Source organism: Selaginella moellendorffii, unplaced genomic scaffold, assembly GCF_000143415.4.
Source record: "Selaginella moellendorffii unplaced genomic scaffold, v1.0 SELMOscaffold_39, whole genome shotgun sequence".
In the NCBI taxonomy this organism is placed as follows: Eukaryota; Viridiplantae; Streptophyta; class Lycopodiopsida; order Selaginellales; family Selaginellaceae; genus Selaginella; species Selaginella moellendorffii.
This window is the reverse complement of record NW_003314300.1, coordinates 1,138,046-1,158,955: the sequence shown is the minus strand read 5'-3', so window position 1 is coordinate 1,158,955 and position 20,910 is coordinate 1,138,046. Positions and strand designations below refer to the sequence as shown.

At 47.4% G+C, this 20,910-nt stretch overlaps 5 protein-coding genes and 1 non-coding gene across 7 annotated transcripts; 2 read left to right on the top strand and 4 right to left on the bottom strand.

Annotated features, from left to right (window-relative positions):
- Nucleotides 1-7,276: 7,276 nt before the first annotated feature.
- LOC112349468 (4-coumarate--CoA ligase 1-like) lies at nucleotides 7,277-7,695 on the top strand. Its single transcript, XM_024683922.1, has 2 exons — nucleotides 7,277-7,396; nucleotides 7,549-7,695. Exons 1-2 carry the CDS (start codon nucleotides 7,277-7,279, stop codon nucleotides 7,693-7,695), a joined length of 267 nt encoding a protein of 88 aa, XP_024539690.1.
- Nucleotides 7,696-8,429: 734 nt separating this feature from the next.
- TRNAS-AGA lies at nucleotides 8,430-8,510 on the bottom strand. Its single transcript has one exon. It is a non-coding gene; the product is annotated as a tRNA-Ser (tRNA).
- Nucleotides 8,511-8,573: 63 nt separating this feature from the next.
- LOC9660107 (probable protein phosphatase 2C 33) lies at nucleotides 8,574-11,138 on the bottom strand. Its single transcript, XM_002978902.2, has 6 exons — nucleotides 10,735-11,138; nucleotides 10,170-10,609; nucleotides 9,764-10,096; nucleotides 9,585-9,702; nucleotides 9,284-9,507; nucleotides 8,574-9,217 (listed from the first exon to the last, which is right to left on the bottom strand). Exons 2-6 carry the CDS (start codon nucleotides 10,404-10,406, stop codon nucleotides 8,717-8,719), a joined length of 1,413 nt encoding a protein of 470 aa, XP_002978948.1. The 5' UTR covers nucleotides 10,407-10,609; nucleotides 10,735-11,138; the 3' UTR covers nucleotides 8,574-8,716.
- A 125-nt stretch (nucleotides 11,139-11,263) lies between these two features.
- Nucleotides 11,264-14,144, top strand: LOC9659572 (phosphoinositide phospholipase C 2). Of its 2 annotated transcripts, none has more exons than XM_024684070.1 (10): nucleotides 11,264-11,707; nucleotides 11,798-11,988; nucleotides 12,107-12,242; nucleotides 12,385-12,522; nucleotides 12,578-12,939; nucleotides 12,990-13,236; nucleotides 13,286-13,357; nucleotides 13,420-13,528; nucleotides 13,591-13,799; nucleotides 13,865-14,144. In XM_024684070.1, the coding sequence occupies exons 1-9, from the start codon at nucleotides 11,453-11,455 to the stop codon at nucleotides 13,773-13,775; spliced, it is 1,695 nt and encodes a 564-aa protein (XP_024539838.1). In that variant the 5' UTR covers nucleotides 11,264-11,452; the 3' UTR covers nucleotides 13,776-13,799; nucleotides 13,865-14,144. The 2 variants fall into 2 exon arrangements, with proteins under 2 accessions (XP_024539838.1, XP_024539837.1); XM_024684069.1 differs by having other exon boundaries at nucleotides 13,591-13,810; nucleotides 13,865-13,944.
- A 1,399-nt stretch (nucleotides 14,145-15,543) lies between these two features.
- Nucleotides 15,544-18,896, bottom strand: LOC9660106 (heat shock 70 kDa protein 14). The gene is made up of 9 exons (XM_024683942.1): nucleotides 17,522-18,896; nucleotides 17,241-17,462; nucleotides 17,095-17,190; nucleotides 16,866-17,042; nucleotides 16,612-16,809; nucleotides 16,412-16,558; nucleotides 16,210-16,359; nucleotides 16,011-16,141; nucleotides 15,544-15,940 (listed from the first exon to the last, which is right to left on the bottom strand). Exons 1-9 carry the CDS (start codon nucleotides 18,689-18,691, stop codon nucleotides 15,730-15,732), a joined length of 2,502 nt encoding a protein of 833 aa, XP_024539710.1. The 5' UTR covers nucleotides 18,692-18,896; the 3' UTR covers nucleotides 15,544-15,729.
- LOC112349467 (pentatricopeptide repeat-containing protein At4g02750-like) lies at nucleotides 18,704-20,684 on the bottom strand. Its single transcript, XM_024683921.1, has 2 exons — nucleotides 19,099-20,684; nucleotides 18,704-18,968 (listed from the first exon to the last, which is right to left on the bottom strand). Exons 1-2 carry the CDS (start codon nucleotides 20,682-20,684, stop codon nucleotides 18,704-18,706), a joined length of 1,851 nt encoding a protein of 616 aa, XP_024539689.1.
- Between the last annotated feature and the right edge of the window lie 226 nt (nucleotides 20,685-20,910).

Sequence of the window (20,910 nt, the reverse complement as noted above, 5' to 3'; positions counted from 1 at the left end):
ACGAGTACGACAGGAGACCTCAGACAGTAGACGGACCTTTGCTTCCGTTGGCGGACGGGGACTACTCTCCTGGCGATCTTTTTACCATCAACATGGACATGCCCGCCGTCCAGTGGATAGGGGCAACCCTTGACAGGCAAATATTGGAAGAAGGGGGACTCAGAGCTGCGGGCAGCGTTTCCAGGGATCCTTTTTCTCGTCACAATCTCGAGCTGAAAGCCAGCAGCGGCTACTATATAGGCGAACAGTTTTTAGAAATTCCAGTGCAAAGCCGAATGGATGAGAAGATGACGGTTGCCGTGACAGGAACTGCACTACACACAGAGAGTAGTCTGATTTTCAGAGTTTCATGGCGAGGCCAGGACTGGTGGCTGAAGGTTGGGCCAGACGTGCAACGCCGGGCGGAGGCGCTCCAGACATTAGAGCAGGAGTGGATGTGGGAGAGATGGTTTCAGACGGAGCGGGATATGTTTTTCAGAGCTCAACTCGGAGAGACAGGTTCTTTTCCGGTGATGGTGGAGGGTCAAGGCTTGCAAAACAGGCCAGCGATGCTTGTCAAGGATGTGGGGGAGCCGCTGGAAAGACTTCTGTTGTCCTCCTCCATGACTCCCCCACAAGTTTACGAGATGAGCAAGCAGCTTTATGAAGTGCTGCAATGCTGCGCTTCAAAGGGTGTTTACCACGGGGATGTTTCTCTACAGAACATCTGCTGGAGGGATGGCACCTACAGCTTGATAGACTGGGGCCTCGCATACGGCTCGGCATTTCCAACGTTCGTTGAAGCAGTTGACAGTGCATGGCCTTCTCTTCATGTCAAGACTGCAATCCCTGGGATTCCGAACTGGGAGTTGTCTTCCAACTGGTACTTCCTGGGTATGAGGCCGCAGGATGGCGTCAGCGACTTGGAGAGCCTGCTCTTTTGCTGCCTGAAAATTCTCAACGAGAATTTGCTGCCGTGGACCAAGGCTGCGGAGAGCGGGAGCGAGGACGAGGTTCTCGAACTCAGGCGAAAGTACCTGCCGGTCTTGGTGGCAAAAAACAGTGGTCACCTCTTCCAGCCTTTGCTTGCGCACCTCAAACGGTATGGATGGTTTTCTTTTGTCTCTGCTCTTACTAATTACGTGCTGGCAGGGCTGGGCATCCCTTGATCACAGATAACACACTCAACTTGTCTCTTCACACTAAAGTGGATGATCTTCAGTGCACATCTTCATCCTCGGCTTCTCTCCTGCCGAAAGTCCCAGATTCAATGGTACCTGTTTGGAGTTTATAGGATGACAACGGTACTTTTCTCATTCAGCAGCATACTAGTTTGTTGTTCTTGTAGCAAGATAAGCATGGTGACAACAGTAGAGAAAAAGTGAATTTCACAATGAAATTGGAATGAAACACTTTTAAATTCTCAAAAATTCACAGTGTGAGTGTTTTGAATACACCACATCTTAACTTTTATGCAAGGTGTAAAAGTTTCTTTCTTCCTAAGGTAAAAATCACTTTCATTTCACACTTTTGTTATTAATGTTTGTGTTTGTATTTTTAGATTATGGTGCTTGTGGATCTTGAAGCAAAGAGTTTCATGTTGGTAAAGAATTTTATTAGCCATAAACCTTTGGATATTCACTACATTGTTCTTCTCATTAAATATTTTTATGATCAATCATCACATTTATCAGTTGCATTAGCAAGTATAAGTTTTGATTGTTGCAAGAACTTCTTTTCCAAGGTAGGTGGTATGCCTAGTCATGAGAGGAAATATGATGGTGGAAATCTAGTGGATAGTGCTATTGGAATCAATCAAATAGCTGACTTTGAAATTTGAAATTTGTTATGGTTTGCAAAACCCAGGAAAATATATATATGAGAGATTGGAGCTTGAACATGGGAAGGGGTTATGTAACTTGGTAGATTACACTTGCATACAAATAGATGAGCTATTGGTTCAAGCATTGAAAGAAGGATTAAAACAAACCCAAAATAAATGCAGAGGAGTTGTAATATGTGTGCTTCAGCCAATTGAAGCATGGTTTGATAAATGTTGGGAGCATGAAGATTGGCACTTGCAGTCAAAAGTGCAAGCCTTGCAAACAACTAGAGCTCAAGATGAATCTGATGTGGTTGAAGAAATCCAAAAGAAGGTTCTTTATACTGAATTTGAGGATAAGGATTAGATAGCAAGGTATAAATTTTAACACACTCTTGATGAGTTTGCAAACACAAAAGAGCAAGATATCAATATGACAGAGATGAAAATTCAAGGTCATGTACTCGTCGATAAAAAGGTAATTTGCAAAGAAACTCTGGTAAGTTAGCTCAATGGCAATCCTTAGCTCTCCAAAGATCAACTTACAAAAGTGAAGAATCAATTATATACTCAAAATCCAAGTAAAAACTTGAAAACTTTAATAGTTTTAGGCATTAGAGTAGATTGTTCAGTTTGGTTTAACAAAGTTATAGAGCAACCAAGGCACCAACCAAGGTAAGGGTAGATATTCAATTATTCAAAGAACAAAAATGATTTGGTATATATGCAAAGTGTTAATTATGTGAGGGAAAATTGACAATATTTGGAAAGAGTTGAGAAATCTTGTGGATCTTAAAGATGTTCTAAACTACGAAGTGGAAATCAACATAGCTTATTACAAGCCATGCTAAAAAAAAAGTAATAAGTTGAATGCATGATTAAATGTTAGTTGGTGGATATATAATTTACATGACAATATATTTATTTCTTTAATTGGTATAATCTAATTAGCTTATCTCACATATTTTGCTGAACACCTGAAGTATTCATTGAATAAAGAAGAAAAAGACACGATGAAACATGAATATTTAGGTAATTTAATTTATTTTTAAATTATTAATTAATAAATATTATTTTTAGGGTGTTCATTACTTTCTTACATTTTTAGTAAATGTTTTAAATAGAGCTGAAATGAATTATTTTATTTTCCTTAAATATGCTAAAAATAATGATTTTTATTTTTTTTATAAATCTAGGCTTAATAAACACATTTTTTCATGCAATTTCATCCATGATTCTTATCCTAGACAAAATCATTTTTGGGTTAGGGTAGTGTCAGCAGATTTAAATGGCACCGATGAGTTGAAAGGCTACAAGTATTCTTTCCGAATGAAAAGTGTGAGATTAAGTGAAATATCAAAGTTATTGTTGAGGATGTGGATATATTAGACTCCAAAGGTAACCACAAATCTAATGAGTGTTTTTTTTCTTATTCTTGTGTCATATAGTGCAAATTTGCAATTATCTCTCTCCTTTCATTTTGCACAGTTATGGCTTTTTTTGTAGTTTTTCTTTTCTCATTTCATGCAACTATAACTGATATAATGCATATTTAAATCACAACACACTCTAATATAAGTAAGGTGTTTCAATATTTTAGAAGTCCCTTTTATTTTTTATGGTATGTGAAAAGTAAAATTTTTTTTTATATATTTAAGGTATCAAGCGTAATGGTTTTTTTTAGTAAATGAATCTTTTTGTATCTACATTAAGATATTAACTTAATCAATTTCTTATAATCCTAATCACATGTATAAGCTTTTGGCATTGTAATGATTTATTTACAAGATCCCTCATTTTGCAACTTTCTCTCAATTTAACACTCACTTATTTAATAATTTATTTATTTTAAAACCACTCACTTGTAAAGTATTTTCCATTACGCTCACTAAAGAAAGTGCCCTAAGTATATAAAGACAAACTCAACCTATAACATTCAAAAATACTTAAAATTCAACTCATGCACTAAAAAATATTATATTTACAACCCAAAGTTTAAGTCTTATTAATGTGTTAAAAAAATTGACATTGAACTTGAAATTTACAATGCAAAAAATCATATATATAGCATTATGTTAAACTTTATCATGCATACATGATGAGTACCAATGCATGCTTATATGTAAAAAAATAACTATGTTTAAAATGTTATTTTGTGAGTTACATATATGTGTTACAAAAATTTAAACACACATATATCTTTCTTTCATATATTTTACAAGTTTGCACAATTTTTTGTCAAACTACTATTCTCTATAGCTTTAGATTGAGGAATTTAACAAATCTCTTATGCATACTTGAAAGCTTGCTTGACCACATAAAAAAGGAGAATGCAAGTTCATAAACATTATGTCCTATTCAACAATACAAGTTAAGGTTTGCTTGAAGAGGAAAGCTGAACTGCCAAGTCAATCTCAACACCCTGCTCTAAGCCTACTCTTTCACTTTATACCCTTTTGCTCTATTTTAAATTAAGTTGCCATACCAACATTGGTTTGAAATCAAACCAACATTCCTTAGGAACGTCTGAAAAATGAGGAAAACGAAATGTAAAGCCATGGGTCGGTCCAAGTGTTCATTGCAATAAAAATTCTTCCAGACTCGCACACAAAAAAACCACACACTAAAGACACTAACAAGGCTTCCACTGGGGAATAACTAGTTTGTCGATGAAGGCTAAACACTTGCCAACGTCTCCAAATGTCTTCAACGTCACCTATTCATCTCCCACAACACCAAATTCCATCAATAGTTCACACAAGAGAATGAGATTTACCTTATCCAAGTTGGCTCCTTCAGTGTTGGTGAGAACATATGTAAAGTCTAGACTCCTTGTGGTACAGGATGGATGGGACCATTCCTTCATAGTCTCCCCGCTCCACAAGTTGTACGAATCCATGACTTTCTTCATATTCCAGCTTGAAACGCTTATCTGCACGGGGTGGATGTCCAGGGATTTCTCGTCAGCGGCCATAATGGCGATCACGATGTCAAAACTACTTGCAGTGACGAAGCACACTCCCTTTCTCAGACGGTCAATCGACACCTGCTCCAGTGCTATCCCTTCCAAGCCTTCCTCGTAAACTTCGAAAGTATCAAATTTCCAGGTCAGGAACTTCTTTTTCAGACGAATGTACTCTCGAACAAGGCCTTCCGCCAGCCAAGCGTTGAGGGACGAGTTCGGCTGACGATCCGAATCCATCTCCATAAGTCTCCTGCTCCTCAACAATTGCACCTCGAACTCCTGTATGTCTTTCTCACGGCCCGCTTGCCTCCGCTTTTCGGCCATCAAGATCCGTAGGCGATTCTCCAGAAAAGGAAGGACTGAGACGACTGTCTTGCTGCCAAAGGTCCGCTCGAAGAAGATATCAGGAGGGAGCTCTAGACTTCCAATCTCCTCCAAACTCAGGTCCAAAACTTTCTCAACAGCGTCGGCCTCTTCCATAGTCATACGCTCGACAAAATACTGGAACACCCGACTCATGCCTGCAATATACAAGTCCCTTCTGTAAAGCACTTCCTCAGGTGCATCACCTTTGCCAACAAACTCGGCCAGGAGTCGTGGTATGAGACCAGTGTAGAATAGGAGATCGTTGATGTCCAGTTCTTTGAAGTTATAGCCGGATAGCCAGGAAGCGAACTCTTTGTCATCGAATGGCTGATTGAATGGAGGAAAAAACCCAATATTCGTTGGCATGAACTCAGACTTGAACGTTGTGCACCAGACCGCTCTGTTGACAATCCAGCTTAAATATTTTTTCGTAACGCGACGATCCTCTTCACTCGACAAGGTCCTTTTCTTGTCCACGTCCAGAGCATTTCCCTCGTCAATTAGAAACAAAGGCCTTTCCTTCTCGCAGAACTCTTCGAGCTTTTCCATGCTGTCGCAGGCCAGAATCTCCAGTTGTTTTTCCCCGTGTCGAGCAAAGCCCAGAAGCAATGCTTGCAAAACATACGTAAGCTTCTGCTCCGTCTGAACCAGCCGTGACAAAAGGATATAAACGACCACCCCGCATTCTTGCTTGTAAGTGTGAAGATAGCTCGCCAGGGCTGCCAAAACATACGACTTGCCTCTACCCGGATGGCCTCGGAAGTGGATATCACTTTTAACTTTGATTCGTTGGAGTAGTGAGCGGAGCTTTGAACGGCCAACGAAATCGAAGGACAGTGGTGGAGAGAACTTGGTGGCTGAGAAGCTCGGAAGCTCTAGCTTAGTCGAGCGCGATGGATCGCAGAGATGGATCAGAGCATCCTCCTTGTTGAAGTTGCTGAATCGCTGCACGATTTTCTTGTGCCGCTGCAATGCCATCGAGATAAGGCGAACATGTTCACCGATGTGACGAACTGAAGAAACAAACGAACAAATTGTTTCATGGCCAAAGATTTGTATACACAGTTTCGTACCTGTTTGGAGGATTGGAAGCATGTCCGGCGAGAGGGATTGAAAATCTTCCAGGCACTGGAGATAATAAGAAGGTGACACATCTTCAAGTGCCCGCACAACTTGCTGTGCACTTGATGGTGGCAATAACTTGTGGAAGAACTGATTCGGATCCTCTATTTTCTCGTAAAGCCAGGATAAAATTTCTGGTTCCTGCTCCTCCTCCGCAATAATAGCACCTATCTCCCTTCCCGACGATTCAGGCTCCTGAGATTTCTTACGCTTCTTCTTTTTATCTGTCCTCTTGGGTGATCCTCCATACGGCACCACTGCAGACTTGTCCTTTTGATAGTGCTCCTCGAGCACAATCGGCTCTGCCTCCCCTGCCTTGGCACCCGAGGATGTCCTGCGCCTCTTCTTCTTTGCTGTCGGTGCTCCTCCCTCATCTTCAACGACTGCAGACTTGTCCTTTTGACGGTCCTCGTCGACCACAGTCGGCTCTGCTTCCGCCGAATCCTGTCCTGCCTTGGCCCCCGAGGAGCTCCTCTTCGTCTTTGGTTTTGTCTTCAGTGCTCCAACGTCTGCAAACTTTTCCTTTTGACGACTCTCCACAGTCTGCTCTGCATCCAGTCCTGTCTTGGCCCCTACCACCTCCTCCTCCTCCTCCATTGTCTGTGAAAAAGACTTGGATTTGGTTTCTCACTTAGTCCGTGGATTGAAGAACCTAAGGTCAAAGACTTGGAATTTGTGAGCAGAGTGAGAACCCTAGACTCGGTTTAAGTGCAATATAATAACCTTACTTAAATTTCGTGAGCTTCGGAGCTCGATCCGGACGTCGATGATCCACCGCCCCAAGATGGAGTAAAACTCTCGCTGAACTCGCCAAGGCCATCTTCCATTCTCCACGCTGCTCAGAGGTGGACTCCGAGGTGGTACAGCCGGACGACGTGGCGGCACTCCCCTACTCGAGCGGTACCACCCGATTGCCCAAAGAGCATCGCCCAGCAGGTGGATCTACGACGACGTCGTGCTGTGCGTGCTGCACATCTACTCCATGAATTTGGTGTTCCTGTGCTCGCTGCGCCATTCTCATCATGCCCAAGTTCGCTGGAGCTCATCCAGAGCTACCGCGCGCCTCGTGCCGAACCCGATCGTGGCATGGGATGATTGAAGCTGGGCCTGTGATCGCCATGAATCTGGCATTCGCGAAAGAAGTTTTTCCAGTCAAGCCTGGATCTTGCTCGTGAAACGCCAGTGCCGAGGTGGAGTGTCACTTCCACACAACCAAGATGGAGCCTAGATCATGAAAGGTGGAAAAACTTCTTCCTCGTGTTTTTCTTCTTTGGTTTTTTTTTTTGTGTTCTAGGCCTCACTTGATTCACAGGCAGGGTATCTGAACGATCCAGAGGCAACTGCACTTACGATCGACAAGGAGGGCTGGCTTCACACCGGAGATGTTGGATACATCAATGAGGTTTTCCTGGTGGATCGTGTCAAGGAGATCATCAAATAAAATTCAAAGTTGGTTCTTTGTCTCTGTTGGTTTGTTCTTTGAATCCACGGACTTGCAAGTTTTTTCTATTCTTTTTCTTACAAGCTTGTACATTGTAGGTTGATTGCAAATGGCTTTGAAGTATCGGAAGAGGAGCTCAAACTGTTCGTATCACAACAGGCAAGTTTCCAATCTCTTCTCTTCTTTTCCATTCCCATCGCAGCAGTGATCGCGGCTTTAAATGAAGCATGACACTCAGCCAGCTCTCTCTTTAAATGCGAACTTACGGCTGCAGTTGTCTTCTACAAGAAAATGCACAAAGTTTACTTCGTGGACTCCATACCCAAGTCACCTTCACGAAAAATCCTGAGAAAGGATCTGAGAAGCTAGCTGAAGCTAAACTAAAGTTTCCTCTCTCTCTCTCTCTCTCTCTCTCTCTCACACACACACACACACACAAGGTTCGTTGAAAGGAGATCCACTGGAAGTTTAATGACCAAACTTTGTGTTCTTCAGGGAAAAACATCAATTAGTCACAGCGAAGGCACGAGAGCGATAAATGGGACAGAGAGAAAAAAGAAAAGATCAAAAGAAAATGTACAGCAGATTATTGACGCTATGATTGATCCATTCGCAACGCGTGTTCTTTTCAGGACTACAAAAATGGATCAAAAAGAAAAGATCGATCAAAGAGCTATCACTTTCTTTGAGCTACCAGTCCAAACGCTCAAGCAGTGCTAAAACGAGGGTGAAAACGTGGACGGCAGGATTCGAACCTGCGCGGGCAAGCCCACATGATTTCTAGTCATGCCCGACAACCACTCTGGCACGTCCACATTAGCAGCAGTTTAACTTAGCATCTAATCAAGTTTCAAAGATATGGATAACAGGATTCGAACTTGCATAACTTAACTGCTTAATAGAATAATATAACCTTAATTAAAATTTGTTCCCATTTCCAAGCACCATATCGCATAATCCTGTGCTTGGATTGAAGCTCCAAGATTATAGGAATGGTCTCTTTGATCCCCTGCTACTTTCTTCAACGCCTCCTCTTGGAGCCACCGAGCCTCTTGTCCCCCAGCAAAAACCTCGGCAAACTTAGCAGCGAGTTCACCCTGGTGATGCCTTCGAGAGCCGACCACTCCGACTTGGACGACTCTTCCTCGCCGGTTTTACTCGTCGCATCGTCTCTTGAATCTTTCTCGTCTCCTGTCACTGCTGCCACTGCCGCTGCTGGAGCTTCTTTTGATCCTTCTTCGTCACTGGAGCCTTTTGACACTGTGATGCCGGCAAAGCTGCGAGCTGAGCTAAGACTTGCTGTTGATATCGTCTTGTTCTCGTTGTCTCCATTCGAGGCATGAGAAACCGTGACGGTGTCCAAGAACAGACACACCGCCGCACAGTCGTCGATCTTGGAGGTTGGATACTTGAGCATCCACGCGTGGACGGCCGCCTCTACAAGAGTCCTCGCTGCAGTGCTTCTTGTCGGGTGTGAAGATATGATGTTGACGACTTCCTCGTTGCTAAGAACATCCCACACCTGTTGGCGAAGGAAGAAAAAGAAAGCACAGTAAGTGATAATAATCACTACTATCACTGCGCTTACCCCGTCTGTCGCTAGCACAACGAATTTGTCTCGGTCACTCAGTCGGCGGTAGTATACCTCTGGAACAGCGATCACGCCGAAGTCTTTCAAGCAAAAGTCTCCAAACGCTCTGGCCATTGCGAGGCCGGGAGAGTTCTCGTGCGGCAGCCACACCCGATGAACTTCCGGCTCGTCATGGAGAGCAAAAACTCGACCTTTGCATTGACGGATTCTCTCGGCCTCCTCTGATAGAACAAGTCAAAGTTGACGCTTGAGCAGAATCTTGGCAAAAGTAAAGGTGATATCGATCGAGACAACTTACTGGGAAGATTCGGTTTCAGATCCACTGTCAAAGGCACTGCTGAGAAGGAGCCGTCCTCAGCAGTAGTTCCTAGAATCGCTCGCGAGTCTCCAACATTTCCAATGAAGAGATCCTGGCCCTGAAATTAAAACCATTGTTTTCTTCACTTGTTCGAGCACTAAAAAACGGGCATTGCGCACCTGTTTGAGCACAGTCACAGCTGTCGTCCCGCTACAGAAGCAGTCGATGGATGGATGAACTTGAAGCTCACGGTCCATAACTTTGAATGCCTTCAAGTGCAAATCCTTCCAGGTGCAGAACAAATCGTACTCGGCAGCGGCTTCATCACCTTCTTCGTCGTTTCTCTTCGACGGGATCTTGATCTCGTCGTTCTTCGCACATTCGGACTCTTGCCAGTTAAGAACCAGCTTGAGTGGAAGTGAATCGCGGACTCTGCGAGCCACTAGATGCCCATACGGTCCATGCCCGTCAAAGACACCACAAAATGCGGTGTCCTCTCTTGAAGCAAAGCTCTGCCAAGGAAACAAACACTCAAAGTTTAGAACACTCAAGGATCACAGAGCAAAACAAGTTAGACGATCTTACCTCCCAAGCGATCATGGCATCTTGGTTCACCCCCTTCCTCCCTTGCTGCGAGAAGAGGCAGCACGAATTACTTGATCCGTTTGTACACAATCTTCCCGGGAAACAAGCCAGCTGCTGATCGTTCTTGGCCTCTACAGCAAGAACTTCTTTTGCTTCCCTCTTCAAGGTCTTCCGGGAAGATCTACTAGCAGCACCATTCTGCTGCGCTCCTCTCTCGCTGGACAAGCAGGATCCCATTGCTAGCGAGAAGCAGCAGCAGCAAATCCTATAGATCGAAGAAGAAAACCAGCACCTTAGCAGTAGAAGAAGTATCCAGCCATGGAATCGATTCGAAAGGATGGACAAGTCCTCTTTCTCCCTGCTTTTGTGATCCCAGCTCGTAAAAGTCCCCTTTGACTTTTATCCGGACCACCAGTACCTAGTATGCAAAAAACTCGAGCCTGGAAAAAAAAAGAACTATGAAACAAAGATCACACCACTGGACTAGTGCCTATTCTCTCTGGCTACGTTGAAAAATCAAAGCAAAAGAAAAGAGAACCCGTAGAAACCAGGATATGGATCTCACCTCGAGAGAGCTTTTGTCACTCCCCCGCACCGCTATCTCATGAATGGGACGAAAGAAGCGAGCCGCGCATCAATGCAGGACCTACTAGTACCGCGCACCGCTGGAAATCAATGCGTGGCACCCCGCCCCCTGTGATTCCTCCGCTGGCCGCTTGTTCTTTTCCACTGTGCTGCCGATCATCGTGATCTCACACCCCTGCTGCTGGAGCACACTGCCGGAGAGAGGCGCGCGCTCCAGCGCCTGCCGCATTGATCGCCGCGGCATTGCGTCGCCATCGCCAGGAGCTGGGATCTGCGAGCCCTAAACGCTGGAGTGGAAGAGAGGAGCCCTAGAAGGAGAAGGCCTTGTTTGCTCCAGCGCTTGTAAGGACAGCCTTGTACTGTGGTGCCACTAACGCCATTAGTGTGAAAGGGAGAGACTGGAACGTGTGTAATCTTATATTCCTGGCATCGAAATAGCATATCCCTGTCCATGTAATATTCGTAGAATATACCACCAGGGTTTTGTCCTTTTACTTCCTCGGGATAGATTAATCCCTCTTTCTTCCTCTTCTAGCTCGCGATCGATCAACGTCCTCGTGTTTCACAGTGATCGGAGGCTGCGTTGCCCTAGCCGGCGCCGGCGAGCGCGTCGCGATTCCCTCCAGGTAAAGCGAATGTGATTCGCGTCGCGGCAGTCAGTCGAGCGATATTACGAGAGAAACCCAGCGGCAGGGACAATGAAGGGAAATCTCCAGCCGCCAGAGCTCGTGAGGGAGATGTTTGATGAGGCTGCCGGCGGGGGCACGGTCATAAATGCCGCTGGAATGGCGCGTTTCTTGGAGAGATTTCAAGGCTGTGACCCGAGCTTGAGCCAGAGCACAGCGTCCGAGATTATGTCTAGGCTGGCGCCGCAGGGCCTGGATCTCACGAGCTTCATCCACAAATTTCTCCTCGATCCAGCACTCAATGCTGCAATGCTTGGCACGAAGAAGGTAAGAAAGACTTCGTCATACATAGCATAGCTTCCTTTTTTTTCCTGCGTTCTATCAGTATATGCTAAAGTCAAGGTGATTGATTCGCAGCCAAGCCACGACATGACTGCTCCACTCTCACATTATTACATCCATACAAGCCACAACTCGTACCTCAAAGGGAACCAGCTCACCTCCAAATCGTGCTCGTCGCCCATTGTCTTGGCGCTACGAAATGGCTGCCGTGTCATCGAGTTGGACTGCTGGGAGCACAAAGGCAAGGTTATGGTCTTCCATGGCGGGTGAGCTCTTTTCTTTCGTTCTTTCTTTCCTGGAAGTGTGATTTGCTTTGTGCTTTTGGTATGAGTTTGGTATGCCTTTGATTGATTGCTCGAGGCAAATCTGAATGCCGTGTTGCAGCACGTTGACGAGGGCTGTTCCATTCGATGTCTGCGTAGCGGCTATAAAGGAGCACGCTTTTGTAGCGTCGGAATACCCAGTGATTGTCACTATTGAAAATCATTTGCCACCGGCTTTACAACAGGAAGCGGCCAAGGTTTCTCTGACAAGCCACTTTTTTTTTCTTCTGCTTCTTCAATGCTTATATTTTGTGTTTTGTTTTTCTCTCAAGTATTTCCTTTTGCTTCTTCTTTTCTGGCTCTGCACTGTGATTATTCTAATGAATAGGATAAATGCAGATACTTCGAGAGCTCGTTGGCGATGCATTGTATATACCGGCTTCTGAGACGCCCCCGACAGAGTTTCTGTCACCCTGGGAACTCAGGAGAAAGATAATCATCTCGGACAAACCTCCAACGGAGCATTTAGCCAAGCAGGTAACTTTAGTTCGCATTTTTTCAAATGCATCTTATATCGCCTACCTTGGAATAGGTTGCCCGGGATCCAGAGGGCGCTGTAGAAGCTATTACTCCAAATCATCGACACAGCGGCTCAGAGAGCAGCTTCTCAAGCAGTTCATCGGATGAAGAAGAAGATAGAAAACATCGCGGCAAGCGTAATGTTACGAAAGCTGCGGAAGCAATGGCTGCCGCCAGTTTGCACGAGGAACATCCTGAAGTTCCCAAAATCCCGGAGCTACAGCACTTGCTGTACATCTACTGCGCCAAACCGTCGGAGATGAAGGAAGCTCCTGTCAATGGCGAACTTGTCTCCACCAGCACTGCAATCATGGCCAACATGAGCGAGCCCCAGCTAAAGAAATCAGTGCTGTCGAATCCATTTTCTCTCATCCAGTTTGGTGTTCTTATATTGTTTTGCAAGTTTTCTAACTCCATACTTTCAGGTACACAAAGAACAACTTGGGCCGAATGTACCCGTTCGGCCTCCGCTTTGATTCCTCGAATGCGGATCCAATGCTTGCTTGGAGTCATGGATTTCAGCTGGCCGCGTTAAACTTGCAAGGAAAAGACCGTCCGTGCTGGGTTGCTCGAGGTTTCTTCCTTGGAAACGGAGGCTGCGGCTACATAAAAAAGCCCGACTGCTTTCTCAGCGACGTCCCACACGACAGCAACGTCAAATCTACACTCAAGGTTCGCAAAACCGGCCAGTAGCTCCGATTTCATGTCGCTGTACATGCAGGTGAGAGTCTTGACAGGCACCGACTGGCACAAGCGATTCGATCTCTTCTCCAAACCAGATTTCTACGTAAAGGTGAGCAGTTTTTCTTTCTCTCTCTTTCCAGTACTGGAAACTCTTTTTCAACATGGGTGTAGGTTGCGGTGCATGGAGTTGCGGCCGACAAGCTGAAAAAGAGGACCAAAGTCGCGCACAAGACGCATCATCCAAACTGGGAAACCGAGGTGTTCGAGTTCCCGCTAACAGGTAAGTAAAGCTCTGGAGCGATGGTGTCATTCCCTAGAATCGTTTGGTTTCGTTTCTTCCAGTCCCGGAGATCGCCGTGCTGCGATTCGAGGTGTGGGAGCACGATCGAATGCGGAGAGACGATTTCGTGGGGCAAGCTTGCATCCCCGTCCCGGAGCTGGAGCAAGGAATTCGCGTTGTGCCACTCCACTCCAAGCGGGGCGAGCCAAGGAGCTCCAAGCTCCTCTGCCACTTTCACCACCAGTAGAGGTGAAAGATTCAAACGTGAGAGCATATCCAGAGGTATCGTTTTTAGGGTTTTTGGGTTTTGACGTGGGTTGACGTGCTCTGTTCCAGGAAATTCACGTGCATGGTCTGAAATGCGACCCACCCGACTCTTTTTCACCCCCTGTAAGATAAGAACACGTTTTCTCAAATAGGCGGCCAGCTTGATCCAGCCAACCCCACAGGCAGTTTTTTTTTTCTGTGTTTTGACCATCTTATTGACTTTGTGGTTTTGATTGTTGTTCGATTGATCCGTTACTTTACTCCTTTTTTTCTGTGGTTTTGGATGATCGATCATGATCTGTAACTTTACAACTCTTTAATATAGCAAAGAGAAGATATTTGAGAGGTTGCCCAATCTTTTCCATCAATGTGTCCAATGCGAGATGCTTTGGAAGCTGCCGAGGTCGCTACCCTTCCACGCGCTGCCACTGGCTTTGCCGCAAAGATTCGCCACCAGCAAATCGTCCATGCTCGATCTCTTGGCTAGAGTGGAGGAACTCTTCTCTGGGAAAGTGGAAGTCTTTGGAACGTTGGTGTTCTTGAGAGGATTTCCGTACGGGAACTTGACAACGCCATCTTTGATCACAACCACACTCTTGAGATTTGAATCGGTCCGAGCCCGGGCTTCCTCCTCCTCTCTGAGATCCTTGAGACTCAGCTCGCCGAGATCTTTGAGATTCCAGCTGGAAGAAGAAGAATTGGAAGAGCTCGCGCTCAAGGATCCTGAGATCAAGGAGCTATCGGATTCTTCTTCTTCTTCTTCTTGATCACCGGCTGTGGCAGCCGCAATTGGGTGATCGCGCGGCAATTCATCTTCGATCCGGTCGCGGTGGAGCAGCAGCATCAGCACCAATCGCCCATTCTTCCTCACCGAGTGGAACATGAGCTGCCGCGGCACCCTCACCTCCTGGAGAAGAAACCGGCCCTTCCTCCGGATGGGGCGGAGCCCCCAGCGCGGCATGCAATACGGGAATCGCGAGTAGCAGCAGTCCCCGGCCAGGATCGTGAGCGGCGGAGGGAAGATCTTGGCCGCGCCCGACGATTCGCTCGACGATTCGCACGACGAGCACAAATCCTCATCGCCCAAGAGATTCCGACCTGCATTAGCGCCGGAATGCCGCCGCTGGAGCTGCGACTGCTCGCTGGGATCCATCGTCTCGCTACCTCGCACTCGATCGATCAAACTTTTTTTCTTTTACAAAACAACCGTGGGGCAATTAATATGGTGTAGAAAACGCGCGTGGCGCCGCGATACCCGTTAGATGACGCTAGGACGCGCCGCAGCCGTTGGATGGCCGCTTGGCAGAGGCGCCCTAATTTAGCAGGCTTTATTCCATTTTTAGTTGCGGAGGTGGCGAGTGACGTGGCTAGTGTGATCCAAGCGCCACGTTCCTTCTAGAACAAGAAATATACCTCGAGGATGGAGAAAATGCAAAACGCCCGCTTTGACTCAAAATCTGGCATTTGGACCAAGAAAATTTCTGATCGTTTAGTTCGTGGAAGTCGTGATGTTTTGGTTGAATTCCTATAGTGATGTTCTCCTATTCTTCTATGACTGCTGGTTTTGACTTGATATTTTTCCTAAGTGTTTAGTACGTGGAAGTTTCCACTTTTCGTAGCTTAAAATGAATCAAAACTACTTCCTTAAAAATAAGGACGCCTCCCTTTCGCCTGTAACCGAGTAAAATCTCTTTCTTCTTTGTCTTTCTCATTTCCTATGGAAAAATATATCTTTCCTAGGTGTATAGTACGTGGAAGTTTGTAGCTAAACCCACTTTAAAATGAATCAAAACTACTTACGTAAAAAAAAAGGACGCCTCTCTTTCGCCCATAATCACACACCCGGGGTAAATTCTCTTTTTTCTTTTTCTTTCTCAGCTAATGCTCTTCCCTCTTGGCTTATCACGTACTGTAAGGTGGTACGGAAGTCATAGTCACTCGCTTTGGCTGCCTTCCTGCTCCGGATTGTTGTGATCAGTGTCCATGGGATCAACGGCGCCGCCCGCGTCCTCGGCTTGTGGAGCACCGCCGGCTGCTTGCTCCGCCTTGCTCTCCTTGTTCTCCGCCGCGGACTTGGCTTCCGCCGCTGGCGCCGCCGCCTTTGGAGGCGCCGGCTTTGGTTTCGTCATTATCGGCTTGCAAAACCTGTAAAAACATCCAAAACAAGTCAAGTCACTCCACTTGCAAGTGGAAAACAAGAACGAGACCACCATACCGGTCCAAAACTTCGGCCTTCTTTTTGATGTCCGCCGATAACAATACCGGGTTCACAGACCGAGCGAGACCGTCTTGCTGATGCTTCTTGTCTCGCAACCATTCCTCCGCCTTGTTACACTCCACAACCACCTGCATTGGAAAGCACGAGTTAATAATCACCGCGACCGCCAGCTACTCGGATGTCTAAATCTTCTTACCTTTTCTTTCTCCGCCGGGTCGATGTGATCAAACTTGGGGTCCTTGGAAAGCGCGGCCTCTCGGAAGCTGTTGATGCAGTATAGCAACGTGTTGACGGATGGAGCGCGGGTCTCCTCTTCTCTCTGCCGTTCTTCTATGGGATCCCCGAGCTGCAATAGAAAAAAGTTGGAAGGTGTTTTAAAGCTAGCAGCTGGGTATTACCTTTTTCAGCTCAGCGAGCTTTGCAACGTAGACGCTCTTGATTTCGTCCTCGCCTTCCTCGTACAGCCAGTCCTCTGTTTGCTGGAGCTTTGCTGTTAGCTCCTCCTTCTCAAAATCCGTGACATAGTCATGCAGCTTCTCGTAGAGCTGAAAAGAAGCAGCAGCCATTAAAATTACAAATCACATACGAGATGACAAACCTTGTTCCGCATGTCATAGACGTAGGCTTCCACTGCATTCTTTCTGTCTTTGGTTTCTTCCATAACTCTATCCTGAAGGGCATACTCGTACTCCTTCTCCACGGCTTTCTGGAGCTCCGCTGGAGGCAATCCACAGGGAACCGTCTCCGTAACCGGGACATCCGTCCGTTTCGTCTTCTTCTTCTTAACAGGCTCGGCCTGTAAGATGTGCCACCATAGTACGTAAACAACATGCGAAAGGACACCACACATACCTTCTGAGTTTCAACTGGTTCCTCCATTGGAGGTGCTCCATTGTCAGTACCCTCCGCACTTTCCACTTTAGCATCGCCTTCTTCCATAGGAACATCACCCTTGTCGTCCTCTTTATCCGTCTCCATCGCAATCGGTTCCTTCGTAACCGGAACTTCGACCTCCTCTTCCTCGACCATCTGGAACAAGCACAAAGGTAAAACCAGACCAGCAAACAATGTCAAGACTTACTGTAGCAGACTCCACGGAAACTATGCCATGAAGATTTAGGCGGATCTTAACCTTGATTTTCGCTTTCTCGGACCTAGTAGGTGTGAATGGCCCAATCTACAGAAAAACATTCAGTCTCTAAACAAGATAAGAGCCGAGAAGCTTACCGTGAATGTACTGATTTTAGGACCAACACCAGCCGGCAGCTCGCTCATATCCGCATACATGACGTCAATAGCAAATGTCCCAGATCGGAAAAAAGTCAGCATCTTGGTGCTTGGGATGAGATTTCCCTTCACAAAGACAATGCTGTTGGGATTGTCATCTTCAGACTCCGGTGCAGGGCCCTTCCAAGAGAGCGCTATTGGAAAAGGGAACGAGTCTTGCACCTGTATAGACGTCAACGTATTAGAAAAACATACTCAAAAGCAGCCAAAGAAAAGCAGACCTCAAAATCTCGGACTTTGAATGTTGGACTGAGCATCGCGCATTGCAGAGCGCATCCCCTGGCTATACACTCGCTGGCGTTGAGTGTCCGACCGGGCTCCTTATTAAAAAACGAAGCCAGGATGCGTAGAATAGCCGGGATCCTGGAACCAGACCCCACAACTTCCACCGAGTTGATCTTTTCCAGCGGTATCTTCGACTCCACTAGCGCCTTCTCCAGCGGCGACTTGAATCTGTTCAGCAATGGCGCCGCCAGCTGCTCAAAGTCCTCCCGCTTGATCATCCCCTTGACGTCCTTCTCGTCCATGAGGCACTCGATGCTGATGGGAGCAACCGCATTGGCACTGAGAATCTTCTTCACCTTCTCACACGCACCCCTGAGTCTGAGGCTAGCTTTCGGGTTGGATCTCACGTCGATCTTATACTCCTCCTTGAAAGTCGACGCAAAGTGAATGTAGAGAAGCTCGTCGAAGTCTCGGCCTCCGAGGGAGGCATCGAAGCCAGTCCCAAGAATTTTGAGCTGACCCTTTTTGAAAGCCACGATGCAGACCTGGGTGCTAGCATGGCCAACGTCGACGAAGGCTACGTGAACTGGATCGCCCTCTGGCAGATCGGTCTTGTAAATCCCATAAGCCAGCGCTGTCGCGGTGGTCTCGTGCATGAGTCGCAAAGGATGAAGCCCAGCGATGGATGCCGCATCGAGGTAAGCCCGTCGTTGCAAATCCGAAAAGTAGACCGGGATCCCAATGACACAGTCGACGACATGGGTCCCCAGATTCGTCTCGGCGATGGTCTTGAGATTGGAGAGAACCATGCCGAGAATCTGTGTCGGCGTGAAGGCTTTCACCTCTCCGAGGTAGCGGACATGGATCAGGCAGGTCCCATCGGCGGCCTCGGTCACATTAAAGGGCAGGAGCTGCAAATCCTTCTGGACCTCGGGGTCGGCAAATCTCCTCCCAATCAGCCTCTTGATCTGCGACACTGTGTTCCTAGGGTTCATTGTAGCTGATGCCGCGGCCGCCGTGCCAAGAAACCGCTGCTTCTCACTGAAGGACACCATCCCCGGCGTCTCGCGCTTGGATTCATCGTTGAGCACCACATCAATCCCGCGCTGCCGGGCCACTCCCACGATGCAGTTCTCGTTGCCGACATCTAGCCCTACTACGCTCATCCTCGCGGAGTTTTACCTCGCAATCCGAGAGAGGAGCTCTAGATCTGGACGCTGCGCCTCGCGGCCGGAGCTGGATGGAAAAATCCCTAATCGCGCTTCACCTCCTCGCCAAAAAGAGACCGGTTTAAGCTCTCCAGCCGTCGGATGCCGGCATCCGACGGCCACCAATGAGTATGCCGTGTGGCGTATGGAAAGTTCCAGAAAGAGCCTTCTAGAATATTCTTCTAGGGCAAGACGGCCTAAAAACAGAGCCGAATATGCCGCGTGTCCGTCAGCCCTAGATTTTGCTCGACAACGTGGCAAATAGAGCACAAATCCAATCCATTCCAGAAAGCAAAATTTGCATTTGGCGCGCTATTTAGCCCTAGGACTCGGGTTTCTTGTAGATATTCGCGAGCATCACATACGTAGCGGCCCTCTCGGGGTTTAGATCGCCGATCTTCTTGGCGACGATCTTGGCGCGCTCCACATCACCGTGAACCCTACACGACGCTAGCAGCGCCATCCACGCGATCGAATCGGCCGGGAAGGGCATGCTCTCTATCAGCTCCTCAGCCTCCTCGAAGCGCTTCAATCGCCCTAGAAGATCCACCACGCAGCGGTAGTGCTCCACCAGCGGCACCAGCTCAAAATCCTCGATCATCGACCGGAAGAACGATGCTGCGTCGCCAATCTTCCCCGATTGGCAGCACCCGCTGAGGATCTCCACGAATGTGATCTCGCTGGGCTTCAATCCCTCGAGATTGAGCGTCCCAAAGAGCTCGAATGCCAAGCGGTAGTGGCCATTTTGGGCATACGCTTGGATCATGGACGACCACGTCACGGAATCTCGTTGTTTCATTTGATCAAACAGCGCCTTTGCCTCACAGATATTACCCGCCTGGCAATACGCCTGGACCATGGCGTTCCACGTCACCAGGTTCTTCTTGGAGAGGCTGTCAAACAGGCGCCTCGCCTTCGCCAGCTCGCCCTTCTCCGCGTAGGCCGAGAGAAGGATATTCCACGACACGGCGTTGGGCGTGGGCATAGATTCCAGCGCCCTCTCCGCGGCGATTAGGTCACCGCTGCTAATGTGGGCAGTGATCATCGTGTTCCAGCAAACTTGGTCCTTTTGTGGAATGATCGCAAATAATCTCTTAGCCTCATCAAAATCCCTGTTCTGGGCATATGCGGCGATCATAGCCGTGCACGATACCACATCCCAGTAGGGCATTTTATTTAGAGTTAGTCGCGCAGAGTCAAGCTCCGATGAGTCAACGTATGCCTGGATCATAGCGTTCCACGACACGACCTCTCGCCGCGGCATCGAGTTAAAGAGGTCAATCGCTTGAGACTTTTGCCTATTCGAGGCATATGCCGAGAGCATCCCAGTCCAAGATACCACATGCCAATGAGGCATCTTATCGAACATCATTTTAGATTCCGCCAAACAGTGGCCCTCCGCGTAGCTCGCGATCATTGCGTTCCACGTTAGAACGTTTCGAACCGGCGATCGATCGAAAGTGGCCTTTGCCTCGTGTGGATGCCCATTCCGGGCATATGCTGTGATCATAGCCGTCCACGAGATAACGTCCGTGTCGGGCATATTCGCGAAGAGATGCTTGGCCTCGTAGAGGAGTTTGTTCTGGGCATATGCCGTGATCAACGAGTTCCAGGCGACTAACGTCCATTGCGGCATTAAATCGAGGCCGTTCCTTGCCTCTTGCGTATGCCCATTCTGGGCATATGCTGCGATCTGGATATTCCACGAGAAATGGTTAGGGTCTTGGGTGGCGTCAAAGACGTTCCGTGCGTCATCCACGCGGCCGCATTTGCCGTACATGTCGATGAGGAGATTCCGGAGATAGGTCGATCTTCCCAGCGGCGAGCGATCGATTTGATCGTGGAGGAGCTTGCCGCGCGACAGATCTTTGAGCTTGGCGCACGAATTGATGAGCTCCGCGAGGTGAGGGACGTCCTGCTCGATCACAGCCTTCTCCAGATGCCTCGCCATTGATGTAGTCGTCAAGACGCGGCCATTGCCGAGGAAATTCTAGCCAGAATCCATGAAATTGGGGCCGATCAGCCATATTCTCTCATGAATTGCGTCTGCCCAAGCTCTAGATCGGCCACATTCCTTGCCTAAAAACGTTTCTGGAGATCTAGATCTGCCACATTTGCCCCAATCCTTGCCAAAAAACGATTTTTTGAGAGTATGAGCAAAGATCTTGGCGGCGGAG

Bases quoted from the DNA above. Each gene is read 5' to 3' on its own strand.
- LOC112349468 (XM_024683922.1), top strand. From the start codon at position 7,277: ATGCCCAAGTTCGCTGGAGCTCATCCAGAGCTACCGCGCGCCTCGTGC. The intron at 7,397-7,548 runs GTTTTTCCAGTC...TTTGTGTTCTAG, and splicing joins ATCTGGCATTCGCGAAAGAA to GCCTCACTTGATTCACAGGC.
- LOC9660107 (XM_002978902.2), bottom strand. From the start codon at position 10,406: ATGGGATCCTGCTTGTCCAGCGAGAGAGGAGCGCAGCAGAATGGTGCT. The intron at 10,097-10,169 runs GTAAGATCGTCT...TTTCCTTGGCAG, and splicing joins ATGCCATGATCGCTTGGGAG to AGCTTTGCTTCAAGAGAGGA. The intron at 9,703-9,763 runs GTGCGCAATGCC...TTTTAATTTCAG, and splicing joins CTGTGACTGTGCTCAAACAG to GGCCAGGATCTCTTCATTGG.
- LOC9659572 (XM_024684070.1), top strand. From the start codon at position 11,453: ATGAAGGGAAATCTCCAGCCGCCAGAGCTCGTGAGGGAGATGTTTGAT. The intron at 12,243-12,384 runs GTTTCTCTGACA...GGATAAATGCAG, and splicing joins TACAACAGGAAGCGGCCAAG to ATACTTCGAGAGCTCGTTGG. The intron at 13,358-13,419 runs GTGAGCAGTTTT...ACATGGGTGTAG, and splicing joins AACCAGATTTCTACGTAAAG to GTTGCGGTGCATGGAGTTGC.
- LOC9660106 (XM_024683942.1), bottom strand. From the start codon at position 18,691: ATGAGCGTAGTAGGGCTAGATGTCGGCAACGAGAACTGCATCGTGGGA. The intron at 17,191-17,240 runs GTAAGCTTCTCG...GTTTTTCTGTAG, and splicing joins CTAAAATCAGTACATTCACG to ATTGGGCCATTCACACCTAC. The intron at 16,559-16,611 runs GTTTGTCATCTC...GCTTCTTTTCAG, and splicing joins TCTATGACATGCGGAACAAG to CTCTACGAGAAGCTGCATGA.
- LOC112349467 (XM_024683921.1), bottom strand. From the start codon at position 20,684: ATGGCGAGGCATCTGGAGAAGGCTGTGATCGAGCAGGACGTCCCTCAC. The intron at 18,969-19,098 runs GTATGTGATGCT...AGCAAAATCTAG, and splicing joins AACCCCGAGAGGGCCGCTAC to GGCTGACGGACACGCGGCAT.